Genomic DNA, 14,235 nt, shown 5'->3' on the forward strand with positions numbered 1-14,235 from the left:
TAAAGCATCATATATGTTGTAACTCCAAGATGATCTTAGGACCTCTCTGTACCCTTAGGCATCTCTAACTATTTACATCAAACCAAAACTTATTTTTAAGTATATTTAACATCAAACGGTAATTTTTGCTTCAATTATTTATACTAAACTCATATTTTATACATTTTTTTGAATATATATCTCACAAAATTTTGCAACGGCTACAATATACACCCATATTTGGTGTTGTTTGTAGAAAAATACAAAAAAAGGGTGTGTGTTTGCAGTATAGTAATAACTAATTAGATACGTTTTATATACTTAAAAAGATTTGGCGTCTAGTTAGTTGAAGATGTCCTTACTAATTACTCTCAAACCTCTAGATCATATATTAATCTGTCGTGTCTTTCTATCTAACACTCATCTCTCAATTGTACTCCGTATTGCATATCACTTGAAAATCAAGTCCGTCCCACATAATTTGGGACACTTTGATCGGGCATGAGTTTTAAGAAATGTAATGAAAAGTGAGTTGAAAAAGTTAGTGGAATGTGAGTCCTACTTTTATATATTAGTTTTATAATTAAATGTGAGTATGAATGAGTTAGTGGAATGTGGGGTCCACTATCAAAAATGGTAAAAGTGAAATGAGTCAAATTATGTGGAACGTCCCGAAATGGAAAGCTGGGTCAAATTATGTGGGACGGAGGGAGTACTTGTAACAAAATTAGAAGCGTTATCACACAGTAATAAATACAATAATACTATAATATTTTTATATCAGAAATAAATAATTAAAATAATATAAGAATGTATTAATTTTCAAATCATAGAATTTTATAGTTTAGCTACCAATAAAATAAACAAAAATTATACGGAGTAATTGAAAACAAATGTATGCTTTGAGCTTCTTTTAACTGAGAGGAATTGAATCACTATATTATTCGATAATCGTAGTGAAATTCGTTTTCAAAAGAAGTTTCAGAATTTTAGATGATTGTTAAAACGATGATTCAAAAAATAAATTGTAAAAAGTAGTACAATTTAAATGACAAAATTGACCATTTAAAATTTGATGGAACCAGGCAACGTTATGCTAATCAAGGAAAGATACCAATATAATCAACTGATTAAGATTAATTATAGCTGAAGCAGTGAATTTACAGCAGCAGCAGCAGCAGCGATTGTATTCAAATGAGCGTCGCCGCCGCCTTCAAATCTCTCAAATCTTCCGCCCTCTTCTCATGGAAACCCGTACTCTCTCTCTCTCTCTCTCACACACACACACACACAAACACAGAGTTTATTATACAGTGAAGTTGCAGGAGCTGCCTAACTACGATCTCATTCGCAGACGGGAAAGCTACAGAAGACTGTGGCGAATTGCATCGAGAGAACCGGCCAGGGACTCCACTCGGGTGAAATATCCACTGTTAAAATTCTGTCGGAGGCCGCCCGCGCCGGCCGCTACTTCATCTTCGGGTCAAACGTTATTCGCGCATCGATTGACAACATTGTGAGGGACACGCCTCTATGCACTGCGCTTTCGAGAGATGGCTACAGCGTTCGAACCGTCGAGCACTTGCTCTCCGCTCTCGAGGCCTGTGGCGTCGATAACTGCCGCATTGAGATTGGCGGATCCAACAATTGCGATCGCTCTGTTGAGGTAATTTCCTGGAAATTGGTAAATTTCATAGTTCAATCAAACTGATGCGCATGTGTTGGTGTTTCATTATTCGACACATTTTAAAAGTGAAATTTTATGGTTTTACCTTTTAATTTGAACCATTTTAGTGCTTCACCAAAGTAAATAAAAAGTGTTTTAACCCCTAAAGTCGCAATTTTGCACCTGCGACAAACGGAATGATTTGAAAGCTGACAAAGGGTACTTAGCAAGTTACCATTACGGTTCTTTTATCCGCCCCCAATAAAAGAACTCATTTGGTTGCTTTTGAAGGTGAAAATAGGGGGAAAGATACATAAGTGCGGTTGGCGAAGAAGTACTCAGTGGAAGTTAGTATCGAAATTCCATTGGGAAATTTGGGATAGTGTGTTTTGTATATATGTTAGTTCAGGATGTAAATGCCTTTGGAAGTTACTTTTGGGGTAACGTGTTAAGTGCTAACTTGTGAAAAGTTGTTGAATTAAAGTGCAATTTACCTTTAGCCAAGTGATGGAGTTTTTAGGGCACCCGCAACGCGTGCCGCCGGCGTTCCGCGTGCCGTTCCGCCGGAATGGTTTCGCCGCGGAACGCGTTGCGGCGCACCGTTCCGCTCCCATTCCGTTCCGCGTGCCGACGGCACGGAACGCGGCACGGCTTGTGCCGCCACGCGCTCGGGCGACGTGGCGCTCCCCGCTTCGTGCGTGCTTGCCACTCGCCGGCCCGCGAGTGGGACACGTCAGCGATGACGCAATAATTAATTTTTTTTTAAAAAAAATATATTTTTATAATTTTTTTTTAAAACAGTCATATTACCGTTTTTTTAACTTTTTTTAAATTTTTTTTATTTTTATTTTTATTTTCTTATTCTATAAATACACCTAATTTATTACATTTCACACACAACTACACATCTACTCTTCCTAAACCAACATCAATTCCTCTCCAATTTTCTATTTCAATCTCCTTCACAAAATGTCCGGCGACGGGAATTACGGCGGTGGCGGCTCCGGTGGGTGGGATCTCAACGCGTTCGGCGATTGAGAGACCATGTACAACACACTAGGTGGTTCCGGGTCGTCGACGCCGGGCACCCAGGGATCGGCGACGCCGGGTGGGTACCAACCACCCACTTTCAATGTGGATGCCTACGCTCGACCACCCGGCTCGCGGCTTTCTCAGGGTTTGTCCCAGATTCGGGAGGATATCCCCGTAGAACCCACCCAGGGAGGAAGCCGAAGCGGTGGAAGCTCTAGGGCTGCGTCTGAGGCACCCGAGGAGGAGGAACTGGAGGATCTGGGCCGGCATCCGTACAACAACGAAGAAACTAAGGCGGTGTACACCGCCTGGCTCACCGTCTCGTACGATCCCATCGTCGGGAACCAACAAGCCGCCAAGTGCTTCTGGGAAAAGGTCCGTGATGTCTACCACCAGACTAAGCCGAAAGGGGTCCGGAAGCGCAAATATACAATGCTCCGTGCTCACTTTGGCCGAGTCGACGCACAGGTCAAAAAATTTTGCGGCATCTACTCGGCCGAAGCGGCGAACTACCAAAGCGGAGCTTCGGGCGCCGACATTCTGAGGGCGGCTTTGCGCGTCTTCTACCAGGACACCGGTCTACAGTTCAAATATGTTGATATTTGGCAGCTCGTCAAGGACGAGGAAAGGTGGGCCGGCGGTGTCCGCTCGAGCTCGGGCTCAACCTCAAAGCGCACGAAGCACACGGCGAGCGGCCACTACTCGTCTGGTGACACCGGTGAGGCCAGCGAGGGTACACCGCAGGTGTTTGGGGGTACGGGGGATCCAACGCCCGACGAATACGGGGGATCCAGCCGTGGGCGCCGTCGGCCGCAAGGGACGAAGGTGGCGAAGACGGCTAGAGCGAGGAAGGGCCGAGGCGAATCAAGCCAGTTGGCCTCGGGATCGGGCTCGCGGGGAGGCTCGGACACACTTATGGTGGCGTACATGACCGCCACAATGGCGGACACTTCCCGCTTCTCGTACGCCCAATTCACGGCCTGGTGGAACGGAATTGTGTATATGGCAGCACAACTTGGCCTTCCGACTCCCCCTCAACCTCGACCGCCTCCAGAGGATGATTCGCCGGCGGAGTAGTTTTTTTATTTTCCCACGTTTAATTGTGTGTTTTTTATGTTTTTAGGATTTTAATTGTGTGCTTTTTTTATTTTTTTAAGTTTAAGTTGAATTTTTTTTTAGTGTTGTGTGTTTTTTAATAAAGTGTGTTTGTTTTTTATTAAAGTGTGTTTATTTAAATTGAATTGGGTTGGAAATAAAAAAAAATGAAATTGAATGAATAGTAATTTAAGGAACGGTTAAGGAACGGTTAAGGAACGAAGGGTTGCAGGTTCCATTCCTTAGTTAAGGAATGGAGTAAAAAAGTACAGTGGGACCCTCAAATAGTGGTTTAAGGAACGGTATAGGAACAGCGTTGTGGATGGCCTTAGGTTTCATCTAACATACTGGGATTTGGTAGATATTTTTACTTGAGTTGATTTCCAGATTATTGCTATTCATAATAAATTTTATTTCAATTGAATTAGTTAGTCTTCGAGGGTTAATTTTTTTTAATAGATTAGGCATTTGAAGTGGCTGATGATGCATTTTCATGGACTCGTATTGACTTAGTTAAGATCAAGGCTTGCAAAGCTCATGATACCTTACTCCTTCAGTTTGGAGTCTTATAGTTAATCCTAGAAACTACCTAAAGCTCCTCCAATTCTAAAACACAGGGACAGACAGATACAACTGAAATATGGTTAACCAAGGCAAGGAGATAGACTGAGAGACTTATCACCACTCATCCCTAAGTTTAGTTGAAACTTGAAAGACTCTTGGTTGATCTTTCACTCTATCACATATTTTGGATTATCAACCCCTTACGTTTCGAGTACTTAATAGCCTTAGATGCCTTATGGGCTGATGCTACTAACCAATCTTTAAAAAGCGTGAGTTGTGTTTATGGAGCGAATGTGCAAAGGAGAATTTTTTTGTAGAGGGAAGCTTGTTGCGGTGTAGATTTGACAAGTGGGATTAGGATATTTGTGATATTCAATTTGTTGGTTGAGTTTTATAGGAACTTTTTTCAATTATTTTCTTCAGTGAAAATAATTTAACAGATTAGATTGTTCATTGTTGTTTAATGAGTTTAATAATTTAGAACTAATCATCATCAAACTGAGAAAAAACTGGGTGTTCTTGATAATTATCAGAACTATTTTTTTGTTCTTTCTAAACATCTGTTCAAAAGTTTATCTCTGCCATATCATCATAATTAGATGTTTAGGTTAGTCAAAACACGCTCTAAACAAGTAGCCATGCTGCATTCAGAGGGATTCATGTGACAAACGTGAAGAAGTGCGCCGCAACAACATTGGTGCAACACTTATTTGCATGCATTTTCTCATTTAATGGTTGATTAGTGTAGCACAGGCATAACGATGATTCTAATGAGGGGAAGAATGTATGATTGATGAATGTCATTATCTCGTATTATATGATGTAGGAGTATTGATGTTCCAGGTTCCTATCTTTGACGGGTCAGCAAGAGAATGGGTGGACGCAATCAATCAATCCGGATTAAAGGTGGCTGTAGATATTGGTGGTCAAAGTTGTCAAAAATTAGCGCCGTATCTCAACGAACCTGTTCATGTGCTGCATAATGATTCTTTTATAGCAGCAATCCCTTACCCGAAAGTCTGTATCACATACGGGATTGACTACCCACAGGTATTTTTAATGCGCTAACAAACAGATTTTATTAAAATAATTAATGACAACCATGTTTTCTATCTAATTCTCTTGGTTGCGCACCATAATTGCTGAAAACACCTTTCTTTGCGCCTATATAGATTGCTAAATAACAACTAGACCACATTTTTGTGATCTGATATGTAACTTTTTTTAAACCTGCACTCTTGTTTTTAGGTATTTGGAACTTACACAATAAAATGTTAAAGAGTGTGGTGGTGACATTAAAACCCCATTCCTTGCTTGTTTATACCCTCACATAAATTATTGTTGCAGGCACCTGCAATTGGTTGCCAATGGTTCTCTTCCTCAATGTTGGATGAATCTATCTACTCCAATTCTATTGGTCCATCTAGAACATTTTGTATTTATGAAGAGGTAACTGCTCATTTTCTTTGCTAGGCTGTTCCCATGCTTATTAGACTTAGCGACTGACCAACATAATTTTCATGGTTAAACTAGACTATACCATTTCACTTTCTCAGCTTCATGTATCCTCTTAAAAATATGTGTGCGAGAAGTTTGACTCATCGTATAGGACCAGTCACCAGAATAGTATCTTTTATCTTCTACACGTTTCCAGCTTTGAGTGGCTTCGTCTCTGTAGAGGTCTTTTTTAATTATTTGAATGTGTATTGAGCCAAGAAATAACTACTTCCTAATTTACTAAATCTAAATAAAATATCCTCTGCAGGTGGAACATATGCGCAACTTAGGACTTATCAAAGGGGGTTCGGCAGAAACAGCTATTGTCTGTAGGTGAGAGATAATCTAAGCAACTCGATACTGTACAATATAATGTTCATAGTATTTATCTCAAGCTGGGATATCATGTGTAGTTTTAGGAGGTTGGATCTCACTCACTCTCTGGTTAGTTTACTTTTACAGCATGACTAAGGGATGGATGAATCCACCTCTGCGCTACGACAATGAACCTTGCAGGCATAAGGTGTTGGATCTTATTGGCGATTTTTCCCTTTTGGCTGAAGAGGGTAATCAAGGTCTTCTGGTGGCTCACATTGTTGCTTATAAGGTGTGTTGCTTGTCTCATCAATAGCCTCTTTCTGGAATCTAGAAAAACACTTGGATTAATTATTCCTTGCCTGCAAAAATACTAGAAAATACATTATCTTCGATGTTTGCTCAATTTCTTTAGATTACCAAGTAATGCCAGAAAGTTTGTGCTACATGAACATGAGCAAACAGCATATTACTTGCCCCGATTCTTGACTGTAAGGGACACCAACAATGCGAATAGGTTGATTAGACTTATTACCTAACAAATGTGAACTTGATAGGGTGGACACTCACTGCATGCTGAATTTGTTCGCCGCTTAGTTGGGAATGATGCAGTTTCTGAGGAGCTCACAGCTTAGGTCAGTTTGAGTGAGACATATAATCATTTCTGTAGCGGCATTTAGATCAAGAATATAATTTTGTTTTGTGTTTTTCTTTTGAAAACAGAAGAACAACGGAACTTCATGCATACAAGAAGCTAAGGTAGACATCATTGTCCCATAATAATTGCAGTGCATGTAAAGCTGATCGTTGACATGCATAAATTTTATTTAACTCATTTATTGGTTTATTTTTTTAACTCTGGTAACACTTTTCTAATATTGCATCACTCTTGGAAACATTGGATGCCTTACCTGATACAGTGATACTCCATAAATCTACCTCATAAATGTCACAACGTTATATTACTGAAAACATAAATTGTAATACAATTTGTGATTTTAAAATTTAAAATTTATCGCAAATTCCACCCCTGCATACTGATGTCTAATAGCTATATGGGGAGGTTCACACGTGGTTTCAAAATTAGTTATGATCAATTATTTAGTCGATTGTCAGAATAAATGAATATACAATATCTGGATTAAGACTATGTAGATTGGTTCATTTGATAAATAATTTTTAAAAAATCGAACACATAAGAACAGAATCAAATATAGCACATTGAAGTCATACTAAAACAGCAATGTAAATATTTCCAATTTCCAAACAACCTGAATTAATTTCAGATTTTCATCCTATTCTTCGACCTTTAACACGCTTACCATAAACAATCGGTACTAGCAAAAGAAGAAAAGACTTACAATTTCCTAGTGCAAGAAGGCAATGAGCATAGCACTAGAAAAGATTACTTCTGTATACAAGTTTATATGTCAAATCTCTTTACACATCAACTAAGAAAACACTGTAGTTAATGGTATCACATGTATTTACATGGCGGGCACTTTTTTCCTTTCATATGAGACCAAGGGCTCCGGTACGGATTATTTACAGAAAGCTACTTCACAAATACAGAGGACAGCACATTCACAGCATCGACTCAAATACCAGAACCGGGCATATGGCTTTCATGCATTGGTCACTTCGATTTAAACTTGATCGTTCCCTTTGAGGATGTTGTACTTGCATAGCGGGCAGGTGGCGTTCATCTTAAGCCATTTCACAATGCACGCAGAATGGAAATGATGTCTGCAAGGGAGAGCTTGTAGCTCATTTCCATCCTCGTACTGACAGAGGCATATACAGCATTCCTGGAAGACGAAAAATAACAATGGAGCACATTGACCAAAACATATGTGGAAATCACAATGTTAAGATGCAACATCTACAATGAATTTTTTTCCTTTTCTATATATAGAGATGAAAAGATAGCTTTCACTGTGCCAATTTGTTGAAGTAATAGGTGCTATACATTGGCTACAAGAAATATATTTTGAGCACTGATGTTCATGAACAAGATGCATATACATTAATATAGAAGGGTATAAACAAAGTCATAGCCATTGCGCAATCTAGAAACTTCCAATGAGGAATCAACAACTTTTATGATGCAGAATACAAATTTGGATAACAAATTGCACAGACACTTACTGTATCTTCGGGCAAAAGGATTAGCTCGTTAACCATGTGCCCACTACTCGTCTCAATTGGAACCATTTTGCCGGCTGCATTGCTTACGGTATCCTCATCTTTGTTGGCTTGGTATTTGTATTTGGGTAGCATGCTCAGATCTGCCTCTGATGCACCTTCCTGCACACAAAACGGTTATATTAGTAATATAGCATAAAATTTCTTCATGCCTGATTTGTCATACCTGACCAGCAATAGCATAAAGAATGGCAATGATGCACGGTAGGCAGCAGCAGAGAGCAATCCCAATAAGGCATGCTAATACAACACAAAATATGGCAAAGATTACGTCAAAGGCCAAGAATACCACCGCCAGCCTGCAGTACTTACAAGACCAGAGCTTATTAGACCTCTTTTGGTAATGAAAATATACAAGAAAATACAAAAAAAAAGTGCAAGATTAATAGTTTTTAAGCAAGATAATGGTTTTGCCATTTCAAAGACACAAAGAATCTTGCAGATGGCATAAAGCAGGAATGTTTGAGTACTAAGAACAATAATTAGAAAAAGAAAAAGCAGCAGCATTAGATATAAAACTTACCAATATAGTCGTGGAGCATTTTCTAGAAGAATTTCACCACCAGAGACAACCCAGTAAAAGCCAACTATCCACCATATAAATGATGCCATTGTATTGATAGACTCGCATCGTTTGACGCTACTGTTGTGCCATGAAAATAAACCAGCATTGTGAATGAAAGGATACACTAACTAAACCCTTATTGGCATTTGATATTAATTGGAATTCGGAAATTACAGTTTCAAGAGGCCCAACTCAGAATATTAATAAAATAAAAGAAGAAACAAACACAATTTTCTTTACGAAAACGAGAAACTTTCAGATAGATACACTCATAAGAAACTGTAAAATCAATTTGATTATACCAAGTCAATAGCCAACATATATAATCCACCATCTTAGCCAATCTAACACATTAATCGTAATGACATTACTAAACACCTTTGGAGACACATGACTATCAATCCAACCTCCCATTCTTGTTTTTCTTCTCTTTTTATCAATGAATAAATCTCTTTACTATCTTATCAATGACACTCCAGTCTCCAGATTTCCCATTTCTTAGGGATTAGGGATTACAACTATTCAAATTCTCTGGCACATTATCAAGAAACCAAATCCAACATAACTAAAGCTTAAACAAGGTTCAGAGCAGTGTTGTTAGGGTCGCGGGGCGCCCCGGGGCGATGAGGGGGGATCCCGGGTCGCGGGGCGATGGGGCAACGGGGCGAGAGACCCACGAATCGAGGCGCCAGAATAGCCGAATGATGATTATATTTGTGTCTCTTTTATAAGTTTGTTGCTTGAATGTTTATCACATCAAATAAATCTACATACATCATTACTCCATATCACATCTGAATATGGACCCACGAATCAGGGCGTACTATTAGCCTAATTAAGCTATATCTATACATTTAATACAGGTTAATGAAATACATTGTGTGAAAAAGACTTCTTGGTGTGAAAGTACCATTTTCTAGATTATTTATCATTTATGTAGTACTATTTAAAGGTATTTAATCAATATAATGAATATTTTAATTAAAAAAAACTAAAATTTTTACTTTTCTAACTTGTAGAGTGGGTAAAAAAAGAATTATTGAGTAATAAAATAACTGCACTAACTAATGCATTGGAATCCATACAGACTCTAACTTGAGTGGTTGAATAAGAATTAATAATTTAATTAGACTAACCTAGTGGTATAAAAACTAATTAATTAATCTAGGGAAATATCAAAAAGTGGGTCGCAGAGATGATGAGGCTGAGAAAACAATTAATTAATCTAGAATAGAGGAAAAGGTGGATTAAATTAATGAATGCCTCGATTCTCTACCCATTAAAGCACATCTCCATTTTCAAAACCCAAAAAATTTTGTTAACACAACAGGAAAACCTCTTCGGCTCGCCCCAGTCGCCCGTCGCCCCCACCGCCCCAACTGCGCCCCATGCATGAATCTCGCTCGACTCACCCATGTCGGGGCGAAGCCGGTCTCGACCTGAGCGCCCCACGCCCCGAGCGCGCTCGGGTCGCGTTTTTAACAACACTGGTTCAGAGCCAAGAATAATTAACTGAATACAAATTATTTTATATTTGAGCCCTCAAAATCTGTGATCACATAATCACGAGTTTTAGTACGTATGACCGTAAAACCTAAAGACCAAAGCTTAAGACTTTAAGGACATAATAGCACAGATTCAGATAACTATAAAAACAACCTTATGCATCTTTAGTAGTAAGGAGGATACACATTAAAATCAAACTATTTTAGAATTCATAGAAACTTCCATCCTGATAGACTACTATAGTAAGAGGGCATATAGGTTAACAAGCACTACACTTTTTCCCCATAGTGTTTGAACTTCGAAACTTCCAACTACAATAATTAGAAAAGAACAAGCTGAAGCATTGAATACAAGAGTCAGAGGCTCTCCGTTTGATGCCACATTAACTCTCCAGCTGAAAATTGAAATAGCTGTTAAGCCATTCTCATGAACTTACACATATCCAAGAACCCTAAAGGCCTAAATTATAATTTAAAAATTTATCCAAATAAGTCTGAAGGCAATAAAGTAACAAAATCAAACGAATTTGCAGTAACCTGGAAGCGTCAGTGATGCCTAAGAAGCCACTTCTGGCTTCATCTTCTTCGTCATTGCTACTGTGATACTCATCCTCACTGCCCTGCTGCTCCCTCTCCGCACTCCTCTGGCGCCGCGAATTGCGCCTATTGTACTCCACCCAAACGAGGACCACATGCACCAAGCACTGCAGCGCGTAACCGCACACCCAAACCCTAATCGGCACATTGGGGCTCTCATTCGCCGTGAAAATCAGCAGGACCGCCGACACCACCACGAAGGCGAGGTTCCACATGATGTCGAGGGCGACCACGGGCTTCGAGTAGCCCCAATCGGCGCGGCGCTCCTCCAGCTCGCGGGCGGCGGTCTCCCGGACCAGCACGGAGGCGCCGCGGCGCTGCGTGGTGGACGCCGCCCGGGAGAGGATGAGGGAGAACGCGGAGGGGCGGGCCGCCGGCTGCCGGGGGCGGAGGAGCGGCGCGGTGGGGGAGGACATGGTTTTTGTGAAGATACTAAAATAGAAAGGAAAATAGGAATTGATGGAGGTGTTGAAAAGAGTTTAGTTTAGGGGAGTATGGGAATTGTGAGTGAAGATGGAATTGATGAAGGAGGAGTAGGTTTTCTGTATGTGATTGACTTTTGTTATCCAACTTCACCTGTGTCTTTTTTATTTCAAATTTTGTGCATATTCGACTTACTAATATTAGTATTTAATAAATTTTAAATTAGGAGTATAATTTATTGGCATGTAATCATAGTATTATTAAATTAGTGTTGATAATATCTAATTATGTCTAATGTGGTCAATTGTGAATTGTATAGTCAATATGAAACGCAGACTATAGCTAATTACCCCTTTTTAAGATGAGAGAGATGACAACGTTGTGACTATAGTTAATTATCTTAAAAGAGCATTTTAGTATGCTTGTAACGCCTAACGAGAGACAACTTTCAACTTTTGAGGTGATATGATATTTTGTTGCATTTTAAAAATTGCCACAAAATGTTAGATCATCTTAAAAAGTAACTTGGATTACGGCTGAAAGTTGTCGTCTCTCTCTTCATAAATAAACTGAAATTATGGAAATGGTATTTAGGGGCTTGAGGGCAGTGCATTCGCTTTTACTATTCATCAATTCTACGAGGCTAATGGAATAATGACAAGAAAGAGTATTGTCTCAGTCTCAATTTAAGTATTACGAACCAACTTCGACTACTATTTACATAATCAAATTGAATTTTCATTCTCAAATTACTACTTCAATGAAATTAAATTAATGACAAGACTTACAAGTAAATATGAGGTCAAAAAGAACATACGAAAGAATGTAGAAATTCATGATCCAATGAAGCTATTATACAATAAATTTCACTTGCCTTTTAGTGTCTCTAGAGTTATTAGGTCGTTCATTTAACCAGACTAAACCCCCTCCTTAGGTGATAAATTCGTATATCAGAGGTTAAAATCAAAGTCCCCTTGATATCTATAACATCTAACTCCCAACAACATTAAACCAAAGTTCTTGCACAAAACCTCAACTCTCCCAAGTTTTATTGATTAAGGATGAATGATTCTTAATTCCAGGTTACTTATTTCATTTCTCGATTAATTTAATTAATCCTCACACATTCAAGAGGTAGTTAATCCATTGAACGAAGAAAGCATAAGAAATAATCCAAACAACTACAAGAGCAAGGCAATGAAAAATCAAAATGCATTTTCATCAAGAAATCTACGAAACGGTTTAGCTACTCTTGTTTATGATGACAATAAAGTTTGAAAACAAGAATTCAATAAAAAAAACATAAGAAATAGCAACTAGATACTTCTAAGAGACTAAGAATCCGAGTGGAAACTTCAATCTTCAATTCAAAGTCTTCAATCTTCAGTTTTTTCCTCGTCTAATAGTGTTTTAGAGTGTGTGTGTGTGTGTTTTGGGCTTCTAGAAGATGAATAAATCTGTGCCCTATGTGGTATTTAATCAAGGCTAAATTTGGAAAGAAATTTGTAACGGCAACAACAACTTAGTCAAGTGAGAATTGATAATGAAGTGTCTTGACCCGAGTGTAGGTCTTCTGGGCGAAAATTTGCAATGTCACTCGAGCCGAGTGGAATTTGAGAAGAATTCCACTCAGTTGAGTGAAACTCTCTAACCTTGACGAACTCGATTCCACTCGAGCTGAGTCGGTTTTGGGGCGAACTCCACTCGATTGAGTGGAACTTTCTGGACTGGACTTCTGGTTAATCACTCGAGTCGATTGAATTCTTGGAAGAATTTCACTCGATCGAGTGAAATTTTTTGTATTGATATCTCGCAGACCGCAGTGTCACTCAAACTAAGTGGATTTTGATCCCACGCTTACTCAGTTCAAATGAGATTCCCTGAATCCTACCTATTGTTCATTGTCTCGTCTTTTCATACCCGATCACATGTATTTTTAGCAAATTCTAAACAAATGCACTCCCTTTGTCCCAAAAAAAATAAGGACATTTGGACAGCCCGAAAATTAATGCATAATTGGTAAAGTAAGAGAGATGAGGAGAATGATAGTTAAAATAATGTTTGTGTATAGTGAGACTCGTATTATTGTTAGTGTTTAATGGTGGGCCATAGTTGGTATAAGTTGTAAATAAATTGATGTATATGTGTATTGAGTTTGAGAGAACTTTTCATAAATGAATGAGATAATTTTATGGGACGGACAACAAATGAAAGCGTCTTTATTTGTATAGACGAAAGGAGTATTAAATTCCCAAAAGTCGTAATTGATCAGAAACTATAGATTTAAATGAATAAAGTTGACATTATATACATTTCATGACTAATTAAATATATCAAAAATATGAGTTTATGTAATTTTGACAAACTCATAGTTTAGGATGGTTTTAGAGTTGATTAATCCATGTTTTTGTTGAATTAAGGTGTTTATTATACGTTTTCACCCATTTAGTCATCAATTAGATGAAGTAATGAGTTTGTTGGAGTTTTGAGGTAAAAACAGGTTAAAACAGGCAAAACGGAGCGAACGAGATTACAGAGAGTTCGCCCGGTCGGGCATTTTTCATCCGAAGAAACGCCCGCCCGGGCGTTTTGCAGAGATTGCGGGTTCCAGAGAGAACACCCGGTCGGGCGTTTTGTTATTTGTGGATCGCTCGGTCGGGCGTTTTACACAGACTTTTTATTTGCTGATTTTCGCTCCGGATATAAAAGAGGACTTCACACATTTGAGCCCTAACTCCCACACGACGATTTTGAGCAAGAGAGAAAGGTTTTGAAGAGGATATGAAGGATTA

General features: G+C 38.9%; 2 protein-coding genes across 4 annotated transcripts; one reads left to right on the forward strand and one right to left on the reverse strand.

Annotated features, from left to right (window-relative positions):
* The first annotated feature begins 939 nt into the window (after nt 1–939).
* On the forward strand, nt 940–7,159 carry LOC121755853 (probable UDP-3-O-acyl-N-acetylglucosamine deacetylase 1, mitochondrial). Of its 3 annotated transcripts, XM_042151266.1 has the most exons (9): nt 944–1,233; nt 1,334–1,645; nt 5,180–5,386; nt 5,684–5,785; nt 5,870–6,016; nt 6,102–6,166; nt 6,296–6,440; nt 6,706–6,783; nt 6,872–7,159. In XM_042151266.1, exons 1-8 carry the CDS (start codon nt 1,174–1,176, stop codon nt 6,781–6,783), a joined length of 1,116 nt encoding a protein of 371 aa, XP_042007200.1. In that variant the 5' UTR covers nt 944–1,173; the 3' UTR covers nt 6,872–7,159. The 3 variants fall into 3 exon arrangements, with proteins under 3 accessions (XP_042007203.1, XP_042007200.1, XP_042007201.1); XM_042151267.1 differs by lacking the exon at nt 5,870–6,016 and having other exon boundaries at nt 1,015–1,233; XM_042151269.1 differs by lacking the exons at nt 6,706–6,783; nt 6,872–7,159 and having other exon boundaries at nt 940–1,233; nt 6,283–6,421.
* A 327-nt stretch (nt 7,160–7,486) lies between these two features.
* Nucleotides 7,487–11,590, reverse strand: LOC121755854 (E3 ubiquitin protein ligase RIE1-like). The gene is made up of 5 exons (XM_042151270.1): nt 10,961–11,590; nt 8,877–8,996; nt 8,520–8,652; nt 8,297–8,455; nt 7,487–7,956 (listed from the first exon to the last, which is right to left on the reverse strand). The coding sequence occupies exons 1-5, from the start codon at nt 11,434–11,436 to the stop codon at nt 7,795–7,797; spliced, it is 1,050 nt and encodes a 349-aa protein (XP_042007204.1). The 5' UTR covers nt 11,437–11,590; the 3' UTR covers nt 7,487–7,794.
* Nucleotides 11,591–14,235: the final 2,645 nt, after the last annotated feature.

This window comes from Salvia splendens, chromosome 11 (genome assembly GCF_004379255.2).
Source record: "Salvia splendens isolate huo1 chromosome 11, SspV2, whole genome shotgun sequence".
NCBI classification, from domain to species: domain Eukaryota; kingdom Viridiplantae; phylum Streptophyta; class Magnoliopsida; order Lamiales; family Lamiaceae; genus Salvia; species Salvia splendens.